Source organism: Schistocerca nitens, chromosome 1 (assembly GCF_023898315.1).
Source record: "Schistocerca nitens isolate TAMUIC-IGC-003100 chromosome 1, iqSchNite1.1, whole genome shotgun sequence".
Lineage (NCBI taxonomy): Eukaryota > Metazoa > Arthropoda > Insecta > Orthoptera > Acrididae > Schistocerca > Schistocerca nitens.
The window spans coordinates 267,532,718-267,559,349 of NC_064614.1; the positions used below are offsets into that span (position 1 = coordinate 267,532,718).

The window sequence follows — 26,632 nt, forward strand, 5'->3', positions numbered from 1 at the left end:
ATTGCAAGTCAGAAAAAGTGTGGGTGTACGATTACTGCAAGTAAATTAATTTACCTGCACTTAATTTAAGCACAAGTGCTACTCCTCTTTGCTAGACAATATTTCGAAATAATATACATTAAATGCAGTATTGTCCATTAAATTCTCTTACGTCTGCCCCATCGACAGTGTTTATTGAATTAGCTATAGCAGATGTAGATTAAAGTATAATTCTCTTTTATAGCCATGAAAAACTGGTATTGTCAGAATTTGGACGTCATCTCCAAATCATCACAGAGAGCACCAAAAAGATGTTGATCTTCAAATGTCTCCACTGTTTACCACGGAGTGCGAGAGTCCATCTTGAGTAAAGTGGGAATCGAAGCTGGGACTAATTCTGGTAATTTCCAAGAGTGATTGCCTCTCGAAGTCGCGGCGTCCAAACGATATATATCGAACGTGCGATCCTAAACGATCACGTGACTCTGGTGGCGGGCGTTATGATTATGTTTATGGTTGTCACTACAGCAACGACAAAAGAAGAGCGTTACGAAAATACTTGTAATTACAAAGGACACGACTTACCTTACACGTTGTCGGTGTTGTCGTCATGTGAAAGTCCTTGTGATGTGTGCGATACAGGAACAATTCCCTTTTTGCCTTTAATTCGCGGAGGTGTGTAACTTAGAGCAACCAAGAGAATGACGGACAACAGATGAAAATGACGATCACAAATAAGTGATAATAACGCTCGCCACCAGAGTCGCGTGATCGATTTAGGATCGTACGTTCGATAAGTATCGTTTGGACCCCGCGACTTCGAGAGGCAATCATTCTTGGAAATTACCCTAATTTTATACCGTTCATTGCTCGGAATGTAACAATGCTCTGTAATTGTTATACATCATTAAAGCTTACAACGAAATGAAAAGTAGCCACCGAATGGTAACATAACAAACACAATCTAAAACATAGGCAGACTCATAGCTGCCTTATAATAATAATACTCGTAAATCTTAAAAGTTAGAAAACAGCATTAGCTTAGGTAACTACACACAGCTTTCAACACTCAGTTGTTCATGCCTCCATACTTCTGTGATGATTCAATTTGATTCCGTAGATGTTTGCTTTCCTTAAAGAAGTCATAAAATTCGGAACAGCTGTATTGCAGATTAGCTTTCACCATCAATTTTGTTTTCTCCACTTACGTTTGAGTTTTCTCAGACGTCCATCTCTTATTCCTCAAAGAAAAGACACGCTCAACTGCTGCATTTGTATCGGGAAGATATGATAGAAATTCCACAATCTTAGAAATATTTTCAGAAGATATGTGTTTAAATGTAAAGTGCTGAAACATTTGTAACTAACACTTATCAATGACAGTTTTTTATTCTAGGCTGACATTTCTCTGATTGCTGAAGCGTTACAAATTGCTGCACATTAACACTCCCTTGGTACAAGTAATTATCATTAATTTGAAGTTTTAAAAATACATAAATAAATAATAATGTGTGAGAGTCTGTTTGTTTAAATTTAATTCTATTAAAAACAGATTTCTATTACACTGTTCATGGCATTGGATTATGAAGTTCCGATCTGAGAATGCAGTGTCGTTTGGGCATTGCGGAGTTGGTTACAGTGTACATAAAGTAAATAAAGAACATATTAGTTGTACTGTACATCTTACAATAGTCACGCCAGCGAAATACATGCGAAAGCATCGGGGTTACCGCTAAGCAAATCCAGCACTGTAATTCCAAATTCAGCGCAAATATTACTGAAGTCTCTAACTCGAACATATCATCAAGCAGGCTGTGTAAAAGCATTTCATGATGCGGCACGACATGGCGTCTTAGATTAGGGATGCGACATTGAAATAAACTACAGGTATTTGTTGAAACGTCACATGACCGATAATTTTATTTGATTTCTTAAAGTCGGAACATTTGGGACTCGCCAGCGGAACTCAATGGCGACAGAGGGGACCGGACTCCAAAAAATTGGAACTGTCCCGGGCAAATAGGAACGTCTGGTCTTTTGATCTTGAGGGGGTGGTAAAATCGACGTCTGAAATTTGAGAGGAAGAGACAATGTTCTGGCACCAGTCTTATTCAGTTAGTTAATTTGATTATTAATCTGAATTCTGAAAGTGACCACAGTCACACACTAGCCGCCCGGTGTGGCCGTGCGGTTCTAGGCGCTTCAGTCTGGAACCGCGTGACCGCTCCGGTCGCAGGTTCGAATCCTGCCTCGGGCATGGATGTGTGTGATGTCCTTAGGTTAGTTAGGTTTAAGTAGTTCTAAGTTCTAGGGGACTGATGACCTCAGAAGTTAAGTCCCATAGTGTCCAGAGTCATTTGAACCATTTGAACCAATAAATTCACTAATTCGTACATAAAAATTAAGGGTATAGCTCACGAGCTGAAGGTTATTGAGAAGATAATACTTTTCTTCATGTAAAGATAATAACATTTAGCACCACTCAGACATATATTTATGATGAAACCAATGGATGGCTTGCAACATCACATAAATATTGTACAATTTCAGATTAAATCTTGTGAAGACGATTTACTGTAATGCGTGTGGAGGAAGGAAAAAGGTTGAAAAATCAGTCAACCAGTTGCAAACCAAAGGTTTATTTAGCTCTTGACCTAGATTTGGATATTTCTAAAAATATCTTCTTCGGAAGGAGAGCCGGCCGGAGTGGCCGAGCTGTTCTAGGCGCTACTGTCGCAAGTTCGAATCCTGCCTCGGGCATTGATGTGTGTGATGTCCTTAGGTTAGTTAGGTTTAAGTATTTCTAAGTTCTAGGGGAGTGATAACCTTAGAAGTTAAGTCCCATAGTGCTCAGAGCCATTTGAACCATTTGAAAGAAATTTAAATATAAATGAAAAGGAAGAATATTTTTTGTAGAGTGCAAATAAGAAGTACACAGTGAATCATTACATTATATTTTCTATTATAAATACAGAGCAGGCTAATTTTTGCTGCGGCCAGGTCTTGCAGCCTGTGGTGTGGGTCGTGTTGCACGACTTGGCGCCTCCGCAGCGTGTACGACGCATGGTATGTACGGCTACCCGCCGGCGCCTCTCGGCTGTGCTGTGGACGTCGTCACGCAGTTTCCCATGTGGTAGATCTCCACACCTGAAAACAAACAAAACCTTTCAGTCATCTCTGTAATCTCCTACTTACAAATAATTTTCATCGGCAACAGCCATCACATAATGCGAGTAATTGTGACACTACGTGGGAATGCAGGTTTTCTCGACAAATTTAAGTGATCAGATCTTCTCTGTTTATCACCCCGCTCGTGACAACATGTTTTCGCAACGTTTCAATTAATTTTCTACGCGTCATATTCAAATTCACCTGAGGTCGTGGCATCGTCCTGTTGCAACATTTCGGCAAGTTTCTTACTCCTCATCTTCAGCTGCGCCTGAATAGTGGCGTCATTTTGTCGCAACGTTTCGATGATTCTCCTTAGCGTCTTCAGGTTCGCCTAAAGTCGTGGTGTCCTCTTGTCATAACTTTTCCTCGAGTTTGCAACTCAGTCGTGGTGTCGCCTTTTCGCCACGTTTCTAAGAGTTTCCTACCCGTCGTCTTCAGATGAACCTTCATATGGTTTTTGTTGACATAAATACTGGGAGCGTAGATTGTTGTACATAGCGGATAGTGTACGTAAGAATGTAAGAATTTTCCAACTGGGTATTTCAGTCTAGTGACTGATTTTAGCGTCACATGAAGGAATGTGCACTAGAAACCATAAGCAGTTTCCGCCATTCTCTACTCTTTTCGTAGCTGTGAGTCGTGAGGTTATGTTTTGTGCAGCGTTTGTAAATATTAAGTTACCGTATAAGTATTTAAGTGCTGTATAACATAATGAAGCTATCTGGAAGATATTGTTAATTCTTCAGTTACAGAGTTTTATATTGCGTAAAATTAATTATAATATATTTTTAAATGTAATTTCATAAAGTAAGGAAGGTTATGCTCTTCATCGGCCATGAACTATGATGTTCTTCTAAACGCAAAAAGGTACTTTGTTTTGTATGTTATCATATTCTGCAATTTCAATAAGTTATGTTGACAACTTGATTGAAACTGTAGAAAACGATAACGAATAAAAAAAAATTTACGGGCAAAGACAACATCAGAAACAATTTACTAATACCGCACATAGCCCCATAGACGAATAAGCCAGCTATGTAACCATATAACATCGTTGGTTGTGCTGTCAACTGAATCTGACAAACTTACGGAAAATGTTAAATAGGTATTAGCGAATATTGCTTAGCATCAAATTCCACTGCTCAGACATTACTATCTAGACCTAGAGAATAAAAATTTCGTCTGCGCTACTTCTGCGATACGCAGCAGTATATCACACACCGACAGTGTTACTAATGTGTTGTAGAGGTAACTACTACAACAGATGCAAAATTGCTATTGGTTATAAACAGACATACATATGTGCACTAACAACTCGATATGCTTACAGACAGCTTGACAACGGCCATGGAGCCAAATTAAGTTTATAGCGCCAGAAAATAATATGTTAATAAAAAGTCTTTGAATACAGCAGCGTTTTCGCTTATTGTACATCCAATGTCCTCACAGGATATTTATAACGCTGCAGTCCCAGAGAGTTAAAATTTTTGTAAATTCTTTCACCACCGACGTGAGTGGAGCTATCTTGTGTTTTTTTAATGACTTTCCGTTGGAGTCATCATACATTGTGGTAATAAAATTTTAAGGATAACTACGGTTTCCTTCCTTGAATGTGTTTTGTTCTAAATACGTACATTTCTGTAGTTAATAAGAAACTGCTTTTCTTGGAATGTCGTTGTGCACGCCTCTCAACCTCGCACTGGTGCTCCCACTTACCGTCACAATAATACGCAAAACAGTACAGTGGTTTGACGGTTAAATAAGTGTGATCGTACTCGGAATAGTATTCTGTCAACCAAAAACACCTTACTTGTTTTCCGGGCGTTCAGCCGTAGAAATTCTTTCTCCTCCGGCCAGGGCCAGATGAGATATCTATAAGATTCTACAAAGATTACGCAAAAGAACTTGCACCTGTTCCAGCAGTAATTTATCGTATATCGCTTGAGCAACGAAGGGTACCTTGCGACTGGAAGAAAGTGCATGTTATTCCCGTTTTTAAGAATGGTTGTAAACCAGATGCACACAGTTATAGACCAGTATCGTTGTCGTCAATCTGTTGTAGAATTATGACGTTCTTGGAGAAGAAAAATCTCCTCTATAAAAATCAACAATGATTTCGCAAGCAGAGATCCTGCGAAACTCAGCTCGCTCTGTTCCTCCATGAGACCCACAGCGCAGTGGGCAACGGCGCCCAGGTTGACGCCGTGTTCCTTGGCTTCAGCAAGGCATTTGACACCGTCCCGCACTGTCATTTTGTGGGAAAAATACGAGCTCATCGAATATCTGAGCAGATTTGCGACTGTTCTTGCAGACAGAACTCAACACGTCACTCTTAACGGAACAAAATCAACAGCTGTAAAGGTAGTTTCCGGAGTACCCCAAGGAAGTCTGACAGGACCGTCACTGTTTGCAATATGATCTAGTAGAAGGCGTCGGATGCTCTCTAAAGTTGTTCGCAGATGATGCAGTTGTCAGTAGCAAAGTAGCAACGCCAATAAGATAGTAACGACTTGTAGAATGGCCTCCACAGAATTGATGAATGTTGCAGGCTTTGGCAGTTGAACGTAAATCAATGTGACATACTGCGCATCCACTACTGTATAGCTACACTATTGATGATAAACCGCTGGAAACAGTATCACCCCTAAAATATCTAGGAATAACTATTCAGGAAGACCTTAAGAGGAAAGACCACTTATAACAAATAGTGGGAAAATGAGATGCCAGACTCAGATCCATAGGAAGGATCTTAAGGAAATGTTACTCATCCACTGAGGAAGTGGCTTATAAGACATTTGTTTGACCGTTTCTTGAGTATTGTTCATCTGTTTGGAATCCCTACAAGACAAAAAAAAAAAAATGTTCAAATGTGTGTGAATTCTTATGGGACTTAACTGCTAAGGTCATCAGTCCCTAAGCTTACACACTACTTAGCCTAACTTATCCTAAGGACAAACACTACACCCATGCCCGACGGATGACTCGAACCTTCGCCGGGACCAGCCGCACAGTCCTGGACTGCAGCGCCTTAGACCGCTCGGCTAATCCCGCGAGGCCCCTACAAGACAGTACTGATAGAAGAGATAAGATCCAACAAAGAACGGAACGTTACGTCACGGGATGGTTTAGTCGGCACGAGAGCGTTACGGAGATGCTCAACAAACTCCATTGCAAGACGTTACAAGAGAGGCGTTGTGCATCACGGAGAGATTTATTAATGAAATTTAGAGAGAGCACTTTCCGGGAAGAGTCGGACAACATATTACTCTCCCCCCCCCCCCATACCTAATGACCATGACGAGAAAATTCAAGAAATTAGAGCCAGTACAGAGGATTACCGACAGTCATTATTCCCATGCGCTATTCGCAAATGGAACAGGGTTGGAGGGATCAGATAGTGGTACAAAAAGTACCCTCCGCCATACATCATTAGGTAGCTTCCGTAGTTCAGTCCCCTCCGAATCGGTTAACAAACTGAGTCAGTATCACTAACTATAGCCTTTAAACCAGTGGATCCGTTCACGATGCATGGAGCATCAGGTGCAAATAGCTCAAGACTTTAACTAGGTGCAAAGAGGTTAACACCCCTAACTGATCAAACGCACAGCCCCCTATGAGATCCAGAATCGTCGAAGAAAGACACGACTTCGCGTTCTCTTCAGAGCTGAACAGAAGAGAGCCTGGATTCACAGAATTATACGGGTTGAAGACACTATTCCGCTTCATCTCGTCCTGTTCTGGACTAATTTCCGCCACCTCTTAACGACCGATCCCGTAAAAGATGAAACAGATGAAAAACTCTTGACGCCGTCGACTTTTGTGTAATAACTAGTTTCGATACAATGTTCTGCTACTTCCCATCTATAGAGATTAAAACGCGGGTTAGCGCTGATATTCAGCTTACCTACCGTTAACAGACCTTGGCTTCTCGCAGTACCTAAGCAGTATGGCATCTCTCTGTTAGCCCAATTGGAACTTTACCCTAAGCCTCAGGGCCTAGGACATAAGGCCAGAATACATCGAGAGCGGAGGGAGTTGTAAGGACTGCCTAAATGAAGTCTCACGTATTATTTATTCATTTTGTCGAGAGAATGTGTGTCTATAAGTAGGTGGTGACAGACTTACGCTTTCCACAGTCTCTGGCGCAGTGCAGGCGACCCGGGTTTGGGTAGGAAACCAAGTCGGTGCCACAGACTGGGTTGAACTCGCTGGTGACTGGGCAGTCACACCCTCGGCGCGTCGTTCCACCAGCGGTCGTCGTCGTCGTTGTGGTGGAAGGGCTGCTGGAGGGCTCAGCATCCTCGAAAGGTATAAAGGGGTTATCCGCGTCTAGTGGTGGGGGCGGCGGCAGCGGCGGAGGCGGACGCAGCGGCCAACGAGAGGGGCGGAAGAACGGTGGACGCCCCCACTCCCTGGGGTGCCACCTGTCGCGCCACAGCTCGTTTCCTCGCCAGCCGCCTCCAAACATGTGTCTGGAGGCAAATTGCAGATTAGTTAGTTATCTTTATGTTTTATAGATCATATTCCCGACAAACGTTGTGGTGTGGAACATTTCAGTTTAACGAAAGATTGCCATCTCTCTCTCTCTCTCCCTCTCTCTCTCTCTCTCTCTCTCTCTCTCTCTCTCTCTCTATATATATATATATATATATATATATATATATATATATATATATATATATATATATATGGCCAGTCACGTAAGATTTAAAAGCTCATTTATTTCATTAAAGGTTCCAGATATCGAAACGAGGTTTTCGGCAAATGATAGTACGGTATAGAGTACATGGTTTGGTATGTAACAACTTTTGTATCGATGGAGATATTGAAGCAAAAATGATTCTTTGAAACAGGATGATACACCTTTGCAACGACACCCGAAAGCACTTGAAAAGACAAGTACAATGACATAATGCTTGTTAATTTTGAGGATGAAACCCTCCGGCAAATAATTCTAGACATACGAGAATCGTTGCAAAAGTCATGGCAAATATTTTTTGCCTCAAAAATGGTGATGAACCGAAAAAATTTGAAATATGTAAATGGAAGGTTATTTCATATGCAAACAATACATGCACGGAGATGGATGAACCCACATACAGCCATAAAGATATAGCGCAAGAAAAAAGACGAAAAAAGTTTGTCATTGCAAACGTATTTTACTGTCCACTGCAATATTTCACAATAGTACATTACAAACTATACACGTTCCATGGCATCAGGTTCATAATAGAGCACATGTTCATAATTAACGGCCTGTGGCGGAGTGGTTACATGACAATAACATCCTGGCCTGCACACTGTCCTGATCTGAATCTTATAGAACACATTTGGGATGTTTTGGAACGCTGACTTCGTGCAAGGCCTCACTGGCCGACATCGATACCTCTCCCTAGTGCAGCACTCCGTGAAGAATGGGCTGCTATTCCCCAAGAAACCATCCAGCACCTGACTGAACATATGCCTGCGACAGTGGAAGCCGTCATCAAGACTGAGGGTGAGCCAACACTATATTGAATTCCAGCGTTACCGGTGGAGGGCACCTTGAACTTGTAAGTCATTTTCAGCCAGGTGTCCAGATCCTTTTGATCACATAGTGTACATCTGGAGCTACCTTCCTTAACCCTCGCTGTTGCAAACGGGCTTTACACCACGACACAGACACAAATTTGAATGCAGTGAACACGTCGCCAGTGACCGGACGGGCAGCTCATAATTTTGCGAGAACAAAAAAAGAGATACGATGGAGATTCGCTCACAGATCTTCCCCTTCGCAGTCCAACACTGCTCTTCAAGCTCGCTCGATGTTGCCCATCTTGCGCTTGGATCGTTCACAGTTTCTCTTTTGCTTTTTTTTCACAGTTAATTACATCTTCTTTCTGTTTTCATGCTTGACCTGTGTTCAGTTTTCTACGGGCTATCGACTGGCCCATCTTACCATTAAAAGTGAGGAGGGTTCGATGGGGCATTCCCTTGTTACTAGAGTAAGTCTGTCTTGCTGCATATAATTACGGAGCCTGAGATGAGGAATCTGCTTGGTGCAATAGCCGACTTTGTCCGCATTGCTTTTCAATTTTAGTGCATTTCCCGGAATCTCTTACGAAAGGTTTCAACGCCAATACCATAAGAGCTATATCACTGTAACCGTCTTATCAAGAGCTGTTGAATGAAAAGTATATACGGTTCATAAAAAAAAAGAAACCATAGTTGTTTCAGTATCTCAGTTGATACCACAGGTCGCAGCATTATTAATACAAAACAATACGTGCCCCCTCAGCATAATATCAACTGTTGAAAACCTCATTACGATATCGGTAACCGTTCAGGAAATATATATCAAGATCAGTTTTTGCATCACCCAGGTTCCCAGAACTCCTGAAGTTAGACTTTGACTGTGGATTTTGTGTCACTGACACAATCTCTTTGACTGTTCAGAGATATCACGAAACCCACCCAAAGATGTAAACAACCATGCATGAGCAGCGCCTATTAGATGGCGAAGTCCGACAGCCGATCAGTTCCAGTCATTCCACCAAGAAGGAGGAACACGGCTTGTGTTCTCTGTAGTTCAACCATGCCTAGACGGTCAATACCGCAGTTCGATCGCGTCCGCATTGTTACTTTGTGACAGGAAGGGCTCTCAACAAGGGAAGTGTCCAGGCGTCTCGGAGTGAACCAAAGTGATGTTGTTTGGACATGGAGGAGATACAGTGAGACAGGAACTGTCGATGACTTGCCTCGCTCAGGCCACCCAAGGCTACTACTGCAGTGGATGACCACTACCTACGGATTATGGTTCGGAAGAACCCCGACAGCAACGCCACCATGTTAAATAATGCTTTTCGTGCAGCCACAGCACGTCGTGTTACGACTCAGACTGTGCGCACTCGGCTGCATGATACAACTTCACTCCCGACGTCCATGGCGAGGTCCATCTTTGCAACGACACCATGCAGGGCGGTTCAGATAGGCCCAACAACATGCCAAATGGGCCGCTCGGGACTGGATCGCGTTCTCTTCACCGACGAGTATCGCATATGAGTTCAAGCAGGCAATCGTGGGAGACGGGTTTGGAGGCAACCCGGTCAGGATGAACGCCTTAGCCACAGTATCCGGCGAGTGCAGCAAGGTGGAGGTTCCCTGCTGTTTTGGGGTGGCATTATGTGGGGCCGACGTACTCCGCTGGTGGTAATGGAAGGCGCCGTAACAGCTGTACGATACAGGAATGTCATTCTCCGACCGATAGTGCATCCATATCGGTTACATATTGGCGAGGCATTCGTCTTCATGGACGACAATTCGCGCCCCATCGTGCACATCTTGTGAATGACTTCCTTCAGAATAACGACATCGCTGGACTAGAGCGGCCAACATGTTCTCTAGACATGAACCCTATCGAACATGCCTGGGATAGATTGAAAAGGGCTGTTTATAAACTATGTGACCCACCAACCACTCTGAGGGATCTACCCCGAATGGCCGTCTAGGTGCGGGACAATTTGGACCATCAGTGCCTTGATGAAATTGTGGATAGCATGCCACGACGCATAAAGGTATGCATCAATGCAAGAGGACGTGCTACTGGGTATTAGAGGTACCGGTGTGTACAGAAATGTGGCCCACCACCTCTGAAGGTCTCGCTGTTTGGTGGTACAACATGCAATGTGTGGTCATAAGCAATAAACTTGGGGAAATGATATTTATGTTAATCTCTATTCCAATTTTCTGTACAGGTTCCGGAACTCTCGAAACCAAGGTGATGTACAACTTTTATATATATTCGTTAAACTGAAGTGTTCCACATGACGTATAGGGGTTGGTCAAAGTAATCGAAATAACGCGAGAAATCCATGTTTGAACAGAAATGTAGATGCTAGCGAAGCCTACAGGTAGCTATTCAACCGCGAACAGCACGTCTGCAATGTACTCAATACGTTGCATCAGTTGCGGTCAAAATAGTACTTGCAAGCGGATTATGTCGGAGATATGTGAAGATGAACGTGGGAAAATTGCCGGTGCTCGTTTGGTGGGTGCTTCCGTAACCAAGGGAGCCGAAATGTTTAGTGTTTCAAAAGACACCCCATCGACCATTTATAACACATGTGAGGAAAGCAGAATCACCTTGCAGGTGAAAATGCTTGATGAGCATTCGTGAAGAGTGGTCATTGAACAGGATTTTGACGAAAAGTAGGATGAAAGCTGGAAAATTCGCTACAGAACTGAACGTCGCACTTAAGAACCTTGTCAGCACCAGATTAACGCGGAGAGACCTAGGAATTGTGGGGCGAGATGGAATTTCTAAAACTACACATCAGTCATGCAAGTGCCCGTAACTGTAAAACGTGGTTCCAAGCCATAAATCCTGGACTATCAGCAGTGTAAGAATGTAATTTGGTCGGATAAGTCTTGCATCACACTGTTTCCAACTTCAGGTCGACCATTGCTTTTCACAATATACAGGGTGTTACAAAAAGGTACGGCCAAACTTTCAGGAAACATTCCTCACACACATAGAAAGAAAATATGTTATGTGGACATGTGTCCGGAAGCGCTTACTTTCCATGTTAAAGCTCATTTTATTACTTCTCTTCAAATCACATTAATCTTGGAATGGAAACACACAGCAACAGAACATTTGCACTGAAATGAGGATTGACACATTGTTGGATGAACCATTCGCAGAAGTGTACCCCTGGAGGCCAATCGGCTGCTAATAGTGCCTGCACACGCTGTACATGGTACGGAAACAACTGGTTCTCCCGTAGCACTCTCCATACAGTGACATGGTCAACGTTACCTTGTACAGCAGCAACTTCTCTGACGCTGACATTAGGGTTATCGTCAACTGCACGAAGAATTGCCTCGTCCATTGCAGGTGTCCTCGTCGTACTAGGTCTTCCCCAGTCGCGAGTCATAGGCTGGAATGTTCCGTGTTCCCTAAGACGCCGATCAATTGTTTCGAACATCTTCCTGTCGGGACACCTTCGTTCTGGAAATCTGTCTCGATACAAACGTACCGCGCCACGGCTATTGCCCCGTGCTAATCCATACATCAGATGGGCATCTGCCAACTCCGCATTTGTAAACATTGCGCTGACTGCAATACCACGTCCATGATGAACACTAACCTGTTGATGCTACGTACTGATGTGCTTGATGCTAGTACTGTAGAGCAATGAGTCGCATGTCAACACAAGCACCGAAGTCAACATTACCTTCCTTCAATTGGGCCAACTGGCGGTGAATCGAGGAAGTACAGTACATACTGATGAAACTAAAATGAGCTCTAACATGGAAATTAAGCGTTTCCGGACACATGTCCACATAACATCTTTTCTTTATTTGTGTGTGAGGAAGGTTTCCTGAAAGTTTGGCCGTACATTTTTGTAACACCCTGTATATAAATGACCTAGTAGATAGTATCGGAAGTTCCATGCGGCTTTTCGTGGATGATGCTGTAGTATACAGAGAAGCTGCAGCATTAGAAAATTGTAGCGAAATGCAGGAAGATCTGCAGCGGATAGGCACTTGGTGCAGGGAGTGGCAACTGACCCTTAACATAGACAAATATAATGTATTGCGAATACATAGAAAGAAGGAGTCTTTACTGTGTGATTATATGATAGCGGAAAAAACACTGGTAGCAGTTACTTATGTAAAATATCTGGGAGTATGCGTGCGGAACGATTTGAAGTGGAATGATTATATAAAATTAATTGTTGGTAAGGCGGGTACCAGGTTGAGATTCATTGGGAGAGTCCTTAGAAAATGTAGTCCATCAACAAAGGAGGTGGCTTACAAAACTCTCGTTCGACATATACTTGAGTATTGCTCATCAGTGTGGGATCCGTACCAGATCGGGTTGACGGAGGAGATAGAGAAGATCCAAAGAAGAGCGGCGGCTTTCGTCACAGGGTTATTTGGTAAGCGTGATAGCGTTACGGAGATGTTTAGCAAACTCAAGTGGCAGACTCTGCAAGACAGGCGAGCTGCATCGCGGTGTAGCTTGCTGTCCAGGTTTCGAGAGGGTGCGTTTCTGGATGAGGTAGCGAATATATTGCTTCCCCCTACTTATACCTCCCGAGGAGATCACAAATGTAAAAGTAGAGAGATTCGAGTGGGCACGGAGGCTTTCCGGCAGTCGTTCTTCCCGCGAACCATATGCGACTGGAACAGAAAAGGGAGGTAATGACAGTGGCACGTGAAGTGCCCTCCGCCACACACTGTTGGGTGGCTTCCGGAGTATAAATGTAGATGTACATGTAAAGTCCCTAGAGTGAAACGTGGCGGTGGTTGGACCCCATGGTTACTCTGCAAGGTCGCACGACTGCCAAGGATTATGTGACCATTTTGGCTGATCAAGTCCATTCCGTGACACAATGGTGGTTCCCCAATGGTGATGCAGTGTCCAAGACGACTGGGCCAATGCTAACACAGCTCGCATCGTCCAAAACTAATTTTGTGAAGACGAGGACGAATTATCGCATCTCCCTTGGTCATGACAGTCACCTGATTTCAATGTTATTGAGCCCTTGTGGTCTATTTTGAAGAAAAGGGTGTGTCATCGCTATCCACTTCCATCGTCGTTACCTGCACGTGACGCTATTTTGCGGGAAGAATAGTATAAGATTCCATTAAAACCATATAGGAGGCGTATTTATCCATTCCGAGACGTCTGGGAGATGTTTTGAACACTAACGGTTTTCGTACACTTATTGGGCATGGTAATATACTGTGTTTGTTATGGTTCCATATTTTTGTTCATCCCCTGTATACATATTGTCCTGCTTATCTTTTGTCAAAGTGAAGTTTTCCACATCAAGTAGAATGAGTCGCTAAGGAGAAACAGCTTTAATCTTAATGTCGAACACTACTGTTGCTTCAGACACTGCATTTCAATGGCAAATTATCAAAGAGTTTTATAGCTGAGTATTGTGATTCTTTTTGTGCCAAAGTTAATTGTGCGCTAGAGGGAAGTGCAGACAGTTTTCTTCCTTCTAATATTGTATCCGTGAATATCTCTATTATTCTCGGAAAGCGGATAAGGCTTCGCTTAGGCAGATTCTACCTAGGAAACAGTAGGAAGAAAAAGAAGAGCACAAATCAGTAGTGTGCATCTCTTTGCCGGCATTACTTCCAGAAAAGTCAGCAAAATCTTGGAGTGTTACAATCTCAAATGTGTATTTCGCCCATCCCCTAAGAGGTTAACACTATTAGGTTCAGTAAACAATGAACTAGGCCTTCACAATCCACGGATACCAAATCCAATCCCAGTCTGGCATGGTATATGTTGGGAACCCTGTAAACGCGTTAGAAGAGGTGTGAGATGTACATAGACGCCACACACAATTACACCAGACCGCAAATCACCAGTGGCCGACCATAGTATAAAAACTGGCTACAACAAAACCAAAATACGAAGAGCAGTCAGTAAGTAATGCAACATATAGTTTTTCTGGGCCAATTTCGGCTGAAAAAAATGCAAAATTTGCTGTGGGGCATCATGGAGTATTCCCGCCTCAGCCCATATAGTTTCATGACTTGCCGACAGGTGGCGGCGACATACTTGGCCTTCAAACTGGTGTCTGTAATGGAGGTGCGTTCCAAGCAGAGAGCAGTCATTGCACTTCCTTTGGCGGGAAACCAGAGCATCACAGATGTTCGGAGGCGCTTGCAGAATGTCTATGGAGACCTGGCAGTGAACCAAATCACGACGAGTCTTCGGGCGAAGCATCTGTCACCTTCGCAACAAGGTCGCACAAACCTATCCGTTCTGAAGTGAATTGTGCTATCCTCAGGGAATTGAAGAAACGACTTCAGCGTGTTCGTCGCTACAAAAATGCAAACTAACTTCTCCTCCCCCATACCAACGCAAGACCACCTCCATCTGTTTGGCCCAATGAAGGATGCACTGCGCGGGTAGCAGTACATGAGCGCTTGGAGGTTACTGATGCAGCAAGACTTCGGCTTTAACGTCGATCAGCAGTGTGATGCCATGCGGGCCCTTTCAATAAGGTGGTGTGGCGTAAGACCGCTGTATTAACGAAGATTATCTCGAAAAATAGGATTATGTAGCCAAAAGAGTGGGTAATAATATGGTGTAATGGAATCCTGAATAAAACCAACCTGTTTTCAGAAAAACATGAGTTGCATTAGTTATTAAACGCCATTGTACAGAGCCAGTCTTTCTCCTTCTGCGTTTGTGGGATTAGAGAAGGCACTGAAATTGGGGGTTCAGATGGTCTGATTAACAAATATAGCAGCCTACAACCAGTCATGGATGGAACCTGCACTGAACAGGTAGCAAATCGTTTCCATACAATGAGGTCCGCACTCGATGACAATGAGAGGGAAACTGGAAACGGCAGTTCACAGTTGGGCGTCGCCATCCACACCATTGCTACCAATCACAGCGGCCACGGTACGAATATTGACAGGTGTAGAGTGGTGGAGGAGCTAACAGCCAAAGTATGTAAAATGCCGAACAGAGGAGAGCAGCAGTCATAAGATGGCCTCGAGTCTTTCTACCGAAATATCTTGGAGAACTTATGACGTGACCCAGGCTAACACTCGAGAATTCTGCAAGGTAGAAATACGACGGGAAAACATTGAGTCGCATGTGCAGCAGATTGTTTACCACAAATTTCGTGAGTGAGTAAAAGTACTTAGAGTCTGTGTCTAACGTTCCCAGTTATCTTAACAGGTGCTTACATTACGTATATGTGTGAACTTTATATGCAATTCTAATTACTTTCTTTTCTGCAATGAATACTTTTTGGCTAAGTGAGGAGTTACACCAAAATATTATCACATAGGACATTAAGGAATGAAAAATATGTTAAATTTAGTTTATTGTTGTCTATGTCCCCAAGGTTGCCAATTATTCTTATGATAAAAGCAACTGAACGTCAACATTTTTGCAGGTTTTTTGTATGGCTTTTCTACTTTAAGTTTTCATCAAAATGGACACCCAAGAACTTAGAACATTCTATCCTGTTTATTATTTTTTGTTAGTAAACTATATTTATTGCCGTATCAATTGTTAAATGAAACAGACTATGGAGGAATAATCTAATTACGTCATAAAAGTACGCTTCATCAAAATCATATTTAGTGAGTGGGTATCAGTTGTGAATTTATCTCTGTCTTAAGCGTGCCGACGAAATCCTTGGAACTAAACTGACTTCGATGTAGTGGTTTATCTACTGTTGAAATATCGGGGGTGAGGGAAGAGTCACCGGAGAATGCTAGAATCTGGCAGTATTTGATGGTAGTTGGTGGCGGAGTTTTACGTTCGACGGAGTGAAGTTCACGTTTGGTGTGGGGAAGCTAGGTAGACAAAACTGTGAATGAAGTTTTACGCACCAAAGAAGGTCACATAGTGGTTAAGCTATTGTTCCTTTTGGACTTTGACATTGGATACAGCTGTCACTTAAATCTCTGTGAGGTCAATAGAAATATGGCGACAGTTTTTGTTTCGGTTATTTTTTCCAAGGACCAGTCCTTTCCAGTACAGGTAGCTGGAGAAACTAAACTACCAACACGACAGACAGATGATACCAAGTTTGCAATCTCTTTCTAGAACTGAGACGATGTAATGGTAAGCTGGCTCTCTTTGGGTAGTGCAACGTATGCGATCTGGGAGGGATTACCTGTGTATTTGTATCATCTTCTCACACCTTTCTTGTAACAGATTATTGAAAATACTGTACTTGGCCTCCAATATCTGCCTGCTCATCATTTCAGATAATTTACGTAATTTTAACTGGTTAGTATACTCTATATTAAACTGATGTTTTCACTCATTTCAGGCTGCCAGTCTAGAAGGGAGCTTTAGCCCTTATAGGAAGTTGATTCTGGTCTCATTCTGCAATAAAATTAGGAGCACCATGTCAGCACTTAATCTGAAGACTAGCATGGACTTACCTGGGACCGATATCGTCATCGTCTGTGTCCGATGTGACATCTGATTCTCTGCCCAGCTGCGGGTATGGTGATGGTGACACCAGAGGAAGTAGCAGCGCCACTGAAACAGGTATCGCATTAATTTCACACTTGAACAAACGAGGCGAAGGATGGGCTGTAGTACACATGTTTCCTCGCTCGTAACCAATGTGTGACACGGTCGCAGAGTCGGATGTCATTGACGTTTACAGAATAGACAATTTCAATTATGGTATGTTTGTAATAATACTCGGTGTTCCCGTAATAATATAAACTGCCAGCAAAGATTGAGTAGCGTAAGTATATCAATTTGGGGCAGGAAAACTCGATGCGCAAACGAATGAGTCGCTGCATAAAATTTCAGATTTGTCTTTGGTGTACTGATGGTGTGGCGTCAGATTCTACGCAGGCATGATGTCATTCTACAAAGTAGTTAAGAATTTATTGAAAAAACTGAGGTGTTATGGTAACGTTGTCACTGGCTTAGAGTAAGCTTGGCAGGAGATCCGTTACAGTCTCAATAAGTGTCTTATATGCAACGCTTTTCAGATCCCTATAAGTAGATACCAGGTGTGATCAGATGATGTTAGCTGTCGGCACTAATGGTGACCTGTGGTTCCATCGTGTTGCAATCAAGTGCGTGCGCGAAGGTCAAGTGGAATATCACCAACAACGTGGGAATTAGTCGTATATGTCTCAGAAACACAGTATGCACAAGGGCACGAAGCAAGAATTGGATACGAGCGTATTAACCAATCTCTAACTATGATTGTTCACAAGTTCACTTCAATTCTGTGTCGATGACCCTTCCCACCTACAACGTGAGGAGTCTCATCGACCCAAAAATGACTAATGCGATTATTGAGCATTCCGCCTCTTTTGAAACCGGCTTCATCTGAGGAAAGTTCATAGATACTAAAGGGAAGATCAAACTAATGAGCTCCGGCAAATATCGGGTCAACGTGATTCGCTTTTTTAGATCAGCAGGAGTTAAACCTTGTACGTTCTGTGAATCTTTAGGACCTAACTCCTGTTACTGTATTACTTTCCGCAAGCACAGCCGCTCCACGTTCAATTGCTCTAGTGCAGATTGAATCGTTTCTATCCATAGGGGCCGACACTAAGTTTTACAAATCATAGGTCCGTACAGGTTACTCAAATTGGTTCTTAAGGGGCTCCGGAACGCCCTATACTTGCAATGTTAAAATAACGCTTATAAATTACATCTTTCCTCACAAAGTATTTGAGGTTGGAAGTTGAACTTTTTACAGATTATTTATTTTAATATGGGCTACAACTTAACACAGGGATTTTACAAAATTTTAGTTCAGTTATTAAAGATGATTTTTTTTCAATTGTATTGAAAATTCACAACATTTTTTTGCCATTTTTTATTTATATATTCAAAAATATACAGTTTTTTGGAAAAAGGCTGTGTTAAATTATGCAGAAGGTACTGTGTAACATTTACTGAAAGTTTGAAACAAATATGTTTGGAAGATCCTTAGAAAACATGTAATTAGTATGAGAAAATAAAAGTTTTGGGAATCGAGCGACAAAGATTGGATTAACTTTTTAGTGCATTCCAGGTCCATAGGATGGATTATCTTCATCCTCTGCAAACTCCTCCTCCAGCTTCCTCTTGTTCCTCCTCCTGTTTACTCTTGCTTGTATTTCTAGACTCTTTACAGCCCTGTCTGCAGCCCGAAGGCGTTCCTTGTCTAAAGCAAGCATCGCTCGTACCATGTTAGAACCTATCTTCATTCCCATATTTCTAAATACCTTGCACCTTACAATGTTGCCATCATTGAAAGTCGCAACAGCATCATACACACCAAAGTGAAGTGTTTCTATTACAACAAATACAGTCTTGGGGATTCTCGACCATATAACACTATTTACACTTTCATTGGGGTTTTGAGTTTTTCCGTGAATACACTTTTTCAACAGTTCAGGTGCTGCTAAGTCTCTGAAAATAGGTTTTATCACCTCCATTATTGCATGAGGCAGACTGTGCTTATGAGTGTACACTTCACTAGTTAGCAATCCTTTGTTATATTTACACCAACTGTCTTCTTCTTTGGGACACAAGCTATGTTGGGGATTTTCATCGGTTGAAGAAGTATGAAAAAAAAGAGCCCAAACAGCCTTCTTCATTCCGTCGACACTTTGTGTATTTTGCCTAATAGCCGTTCCATAATAGTTCTGTATTTTGTCAATTACACTGTCAGTTAACCTTCCCTTCCAATCCAACCCTTTACCATCACTGAGTTTTTGTTTTTTTACGAAGCTTTCAGTCGCCGAAGTCTTGTTCCCATTCGCTTCTGTACGTGTCCAATACACTCAAATTTCTGCACTACAACATCATCACCATAGGGCTTCAGTCCTTGAACATGTTTGAAACTTTTAGAATCACCGTCACCAAGGTAATTAACATATCGCACTTTATCACACGCCTCAGAACGCTGGAATATACTGGCAACACCAGCCACTTCCATTCTTCCACTACTGCCACTAAGTTAGCTTTGCAATTTTTTTCATGTGTACCTTTATATTTTTGTGGACATCTACAATACTTTGATATTACTGCTACATCTAAAACTTTCCCTGTATACATACTGGTGGCAGATACTACACCATGAAGAGATGTGTGTCCCCGTTTATGCCAGGTACCATCGAACGCAGCAGTCAAATCTCTGTTACCATTATTTTCCATTACTGCCTCTTCCACAGCGTTCTTCATAGATTCTATACAGACATCTTCTACTTTAGACCCTATTAATTTATTATAGGTCGTAAACTTGGTTGGGGGATTTGGAAGATTCATGATGCCACAGAAAATTGCACCTGCAGTAGCACCCTTACCAACTGACCGCAAGGAATAAACAAATCTAATGTTGTGTTCGTAGATTTTGCTACCATTTTCTTCAGTTGCAGTTACTGCAACACTGTTCCAAAAGGTGGTCATGTATGAACACTTATTACATTTCAGTTGTATTTCACTAGCAAGTCCTACGTGCTTTATTATGGAGAGTTCCAGACCAACTTCACTACAATGAATACATCTTACACAGTTTGAAAAAATTCCTTTGAGAACCGACATATCAAATATTTCATTCACATCCGATTCGCCCATAAAACATTCATAGTTTTCACTCATTGAACCAAGCTTCTTCTGTGAAGTATTTTCTTTCCCACTTTGACTGCTATGGGCAGGTGTACTTGAGAAGTTAGGTTCACTCACTTGGTTATCGTCTTTATTGTTTACAGCAATAACACATACCTTTGGCTTTCAAACATTTCTCCTTTTCTTAAAAGCCTTCAGAGGATTTCTAATAACTTTACTTTTACTCATTATTGTACTTCAACAAAACAGAGACTCAAGAAACAGAATTAATTACGAATATTTTCGAGATAACGACAGAGTAAATAAACATGAAACAATCGACAATCACACCAGGAATATATATTGAACCATCACAGGTTAGCCACAACACATACTTTATCTCACATCACTAAAATGTACCTGCTGAACACGGACGTTAATAATAACACCATTTGACAGCAGTTTAACAGCGCCACAGTGGGTCACGCCCATGTAGAACACATTTCAAAAAAAATTTAAAAATAGTTGTAGTCTTCGGAATTGAATAAATTATATATCTATTAAAAGGTAATAGTCTGCAGATTCAGAAAACGCAAAAAAGTAAAAATTGAACTTTTCATGATTTTGAGCCTTTCCGGAGCCCCTTAAGGGCCTTGGCATCTTGGATACAACTGCCATCGCCAGTTAACGGAAGTTAGCAACGTCGGGCCTAGATAGAACTTGGATGGGTGACCGCCTTAGAACACTGAGTGCCGCTGGGTAACACACACAGAAGTCGCAGGTATAGTGTCCAACAAAAAAGATTTGCGCCAAGCCATTGGGCCATGCAACATTATTAAGTCGAGTCTGATGATCTATTCGTGTAGCCTGGAACCCGAAAGGTGGTCTGGATCGAATTCCGGTCGAGCCATGGAAATATTCAGTCTCCCTTTATTCTGACCTTCACCTCTCCACAATGTGAGGAATCGCCAGGAATGTCACGTGGTTCGGATTCCATATTAAACTGTCGATCCCCTTTCCCCCGTTGGATAATTGGGTTAGACTAGGGTCACACACGTTATCAAATTGGCGTGCAATCGAAAGACCAGCACACGGCCACCGATCTGAACGAAATTATTATTAACTTGGTCGTTTTGTTGTGATATCACTTGCACCAATTCCTTTAATCTTTGGAACAGTCGTGGAAATAAACTGTACGTCGGAATTTTCCAGCTTTTTATGAAACACGAAGGAATGTTCGAACTATTGCCTCGAAAAAGAAGAATTGTAGGGTAAATGAGGTCACGAAATTATACAGCAAACTTTTTTCGGCCGAATGCGTTGACACTGAGACCTGGTGTTGGAAGAAAACTGAAGTCAGATGGCCTGTTACCAATTTCTGATTTCACCTGCCCTAGCTGGCACTTAAAGGAAGAGGAGTACGCCGTCAGTTCAGAAAAATACGTAAAAATTGTTGTCTGAATGGGAAACGGAGTGCACGACGCATTTCATTTGTTTTCTGTAGACGTTACTGTAAAGAAAATTGTTTTGGATAAGATTCAATTACTTACATGTATAGTACAGTATACGACCTTGAAATCCCGTCCTCTCGCCTTCCCCCCTTCCCCCTCCTTCCCTTCTCCATCCTTCTCCACCTCCCCACATTTCTAAGAAGTGCCCTTCCCCTATTACTATGCCATAACAGCCCCCCCCCCCCCCATTCCCCTGACACAGAGTCATCTAGAGCCAGTTCTCTTATTCAGTTCCCCCAATAAACAGCTTAGTGTTTTACATCTCAATCACATTTCTCAACTCCTTTTTAAGCCACGCCCCTATATTGGAATTAGGCCAATCAAAGAACTTCCAAGGCAATACACGCAGTTACCTTTCTCAATCGCAGTATTTTAATGTCCAATCACATTTTTCATCTCCTTCCTAAGCCACACACCTTTATTTGGAACAGGCCAGTCAGAGGGCTTCATCATTCTCATCCAGTGGTGTTGACAATTGCGTGATTGCATTTCATGGAGGGCGGAACAGACATACACTTCTCTTGTTTGCACATAGCTAAGTCCTCACACATGCAGTGTCTTACAAACTGAGTGTGAGCCATTGTTGGGAAGCTGTCGTGTGATATAATCTACGCAGTCTTACACATGTATGAAGGAGATGGAATATTCAGTCTGCCCTGCAGGTTCAGACATGATAGACACAGTAAAAGCACTGAGACATGTAGTCCCTAATAAACACTGACAGAAAAAAATTGCAACACGAAGAAGGAGCTGTGCGACTTAAACCAAAGTTAGTAGGCGTGTTCATACATCTGAAAGATGATGTCTATTCACATTTGGGGCCAGTCGCATAAGAGTGGCTCTAGTAGTGCCACTATGAGGGAAGCAAATCAGGTTTGCTTTAAATACACGCTGTAACGATGGTGATCGTTAGTTACCTTTGAGATTGGACGTGGTGAGCTGATGTTATTCAAGAACACCTTTAAGGTGTCAAAGACATAATGATTAACACCCCACTGAGTTTCAGCGAGGTCGTGTACTAGGCCTATGAGAAGCTGAATGTTTCTTCTGTGATATTGCAGAAAGACTTGGCAGGGATGTAACCACTGTAAATGACTGTTGGCAGCGGTGGTCACGAGAATGTACAGTCGCAAGGAGATCGAGCTCTGAAGGGCTACATGGCACTACCGAGATGGAAGACAATCGTGTTCGGCGTTTGACTGTGGAGCATCGTACTGCACTTGGAACATTCTGAGCAGCAGCTGGCACTACAGTGAATCAACGAACTGTTACAAATCGGTTACATCGAGGACAGCTCCGAGCCAGACGTCCTGTAGCGTACATTCCACCGACTCCAAACGATCGCCTTTTGCGACGTCAGTGGTGTCAAACGAGAGGTAACAGGAGGGCAAGATGAGGTCTGTTGTGTTATCTGATGAAAGCTAGTTCTGCCGCGGATTCATTGATGGGCGTGTGTTGGTTAGAAGAAGGCCAGACGAGGGCCTGTACCCAGCCTGTCTGCCGCCTTGACGGACTAGACCCATGCCTGGAGTTATGGTCTGGGGTGCGACTTCGTATGACTGCAGGAGTACTCTCGTGGTTATCCTACGCACACCGACTGCAAATTTGTAGGTCAGTCTGTTGACCCAAACTGTTGTGCTGCCGTTCATGAACAACATTCCAGGGGGTGTTTTCCATCGGGATAACGCTCAGCCACATACCGCTGTTGTAGCCCAACACGCTATAGAGAACGTCGACATGTTTACTTTTTTTTACTAGATTATAAGATCTGTCTCCAGTGGAGCATATATGGGGCATCATCGTACGACATCTCCAGTGTCATCTACAAACACATTAACCGTCGCTTTATTGGCTGACCAACTGCAACAGGCATCCCATAAACTGATATCCGGCACCTATACAATACAACGCATGCATGGTTTCCCGTTTGCATTCAACACTGGCGGTTACACCGGTTGTTAATGTACCAGCATTTCACATTTGTAGTGGCTTATCTCGCACTTATATTAACCTGTGATTTTGCAGTGTTAATCTGTTAAATATGTTACCCAGACAAATGTATCCCCAAAATTTAATTACTCTAAATTAATTATTTATTGGTGTTCCTAGTGCCGCGCGGGATTAGCCGAGCGCTCTAGGGCGCAGCAGTCATGGACTGTGGGGCCTCCCCCGGCCGAGCGTCGAGTCCTCGCTCGGGTATGGGTGTGTGTGTTTGTCCTTAGGATAATTTAGGTTAAGTAGTGTGTAAGCTTAGGGACTGATGACCCTAGCAGTTAAGTCCCATAAGATTTCACACACATTTGAACATTGGTGTTCCTATATTTTTCGTCAATGTATTATGGAACATTAAATTGCTATATTAAATAAAAAACCGGACGTCTACAACACATAGTTTACATTTTCAATTCACATCTTTTTAGGCCTATAACATGCAGGCTGCAATTTCAGTATATTACATTCACACTCAGTAAGTTTTACTACTAAATCAATTTTAAGTCATCTGCTGTTGTACACACAGCTGTTGATTGGCCCTGTCTTCTCGAAAATGACCCCTGCAACAGTGCTCTCTTTATAATCACGTATGAATCGTTTACCATATTTTCTTTGGTTACGCCAATTTACATTGCTTTATGTTGGAAACTGTACGGAGGTTGGATCGAATTTCATACTGAACGGTCGATTTATTACCATCATTCGGGAATACACATTCTCTGTAATCATCAATACTTAGTTCCATGTCTGATGAGCCTTTCAAAATTTCGTTGTAAGTATTAAGCATAGTGTTTCAGTTTCAAGAGTACATTTTTGGTCTCACTCTTTTGAATTTTACAGTAGTGCCCCTGATAATTCATATTTCATGAAATCCACATTCTTTTTACTAGCACATGGGATTTTGTAAATATTATTGGAATAACATGAAGTGTCAGAACACCTATGCTCACCCCTTGTAATATCATCATGAATATTTGAGGTAGTTGCGTGATATGTGCAGCAATCTGTGGCAGTATAACAGATTTAACATTTGCTGCCTGAAATTTCTTGGACGTATAGCATAACGGAAACATACAAGAACCGTCTTAGAAATATCTAAATTAGCCCTTCCCACAGCTATTAGTTTATCAGAACCAGTGTTAAGTTTACTCAATTCAATACCAGCAATTTCTCCTTAAAAACAACACTGCTTGTTACTAGTTTCACATCACTCGTTTTTCGTGCACTCAGCACTATTTTGCCAAATTGTCAAAAACACTGTTATTCGTAATTTTAAAAAAATTATTTTCTAATTTTTTTACACTCATGCGTTACTGAGTATTTATATCGATATATGGCCTCATCGAGGCAGCTTGACGAAATGGTGCTATCTAGTGAACTTTACTTCGAATAAGATTATTATTATTTAGGCACTACTTTCAATTTTTGTGGTGACTTAATTTTTCTATCGTATCATGTGGAAATCATCTTGTTTGGAATTCTTGGCTTGTTGATGGCGGTGGTACCGATTTCTCTCAGAATAACGGTAGATCGGAATGAAGTTCATGGCTATATTACGGATACTCAAGATGTAATTCTAAAATGTGACCTATGTCTGAATCATCTGGTATGCTCATTACAATGAAACTATATACAGATAGTAATAGCCACGCAAAATCAGAGAGTAGTAGGTATTGCACCATTGCCCATCTGTAGAAACTATTGACATCGCAATTATAATATAAGATTTATTATTATTGTCATTATCGTCACCAATGTAACTATTGTTTGCAGCAGTACGTCTGTGCTCTGACGCTAAGCCCAACTAATTGTAATTGTTCTGTGTCCATGACAAGTTTCAATCTCACGTTAGTAGTTTTCAGCAAAGCACACTAAACCAGGTGAAGTCTCTCAGTTGGCAGGGTACAGCTCGTACATTTTGAGACACATTACACAGAAATCTGGAAAGACATCGGTCAATAGCGATACTTCAGTTTTCAAATATAAGTTGGAGTAATATTCTAATGCTGTGCATTTAAATAAATACCACACGTTGCATGCTATTTATATTCATATTCTTTGATGGTTGTTTCACTAATCAGCAAGCTTTTGAACGCTTCAATTGAGGTCATTTGTTAAGCCAAGAAAATGGATTCACCAAATACACACTTGTATGGAAACATGACTTTATCATTAATGAGATAAGTTTGTTCTCCGTCGGCGAAATACTTTCTTGTTATTTTCAGTTCCTCAAGCACTTAATATGAGACACTGTTTCAAGTGAGCATGGCACAAAATTTAAATAATGTACAAAAAGATATTTTACATCGCATTTATTTTCACTGCGATAATTCTATTAAATGTTTCATAATTTTCAAGTTTGTTGCAGTCACAGAAAGATGGCCGCGATTTGTTTTCAGTTTCTTGCGACTGTTCGCAAGGTTTCATAATTATGAAATAAGCGTCATAATTCATCTGTGGAATCCTACTGCCACTGTAATATTTGGTATATAATTTAAACTAAAACTAGCATGGGTACCTTCTACGAATCCGCCAGTAAAATGGCAATGATCCCTGTATTTAGTAAATGAATTTTCTTGAACCGTTCCTTGCATATGTAATAAATTCCTGCTGTTCAAAACGCATTTTCCTCATCAAGACTAATATTCAAAAGCTGGGTTCAGAATAAGTAACTTTTTAAGCACTCAACTATCAGATACAGCTATTTGCTAAACCATTCCGTACAGTTAGCAATTTGGTACAGCTGAAATTTTGAAAATTCCTCACTGTAACTACAATACATGCAGAAAGCAATACTGTAAGGTTTATGCGTATCGATTTCGTCACTAACACTTGGTTCCAGTAAGCATTCAATATGTGCATATGTACAGGGTTACCATACATCCACATTTATGCGGACACGTCCCCATTTTGGACTTTAATTTAACGT

At 41.9% G+C, this 26,632-nt stretch overlaps 1 protein-coding gene across 1 annotated transcript in view; it reads right to left on the reverse strand.

The window, feature by feature from the left end:
* Positions 1–2,840: 2,840 nt before the first annotated feature.
* Positions 2,841–26,632, reverse strand: part of LOC126235391 (uncharacterized) — a 41,410-nt gene continuing 17,618 nt past the window's right edge. The window contains exons 2-4 of the mRNA XM_049944116.1: positions 17,077–17,176; positions 7,276–7,622; positions 2,841–3,126 (exon numbers count right to left, since the gene is read on the reverse strand). Of these exons, the coding sequence (XP_049800073.1) occupies positions 3,056–3,126; positions 7,276–7,622; positions 17,077–17,176 (518 nt within the window). The 3' untranslated portion in view covers positions 2,841–3,055. The remainder of the gene's footprint in view (positions 3,127–7,275; positions 7,623–17,076; positions 17,177–26,632) is intronic.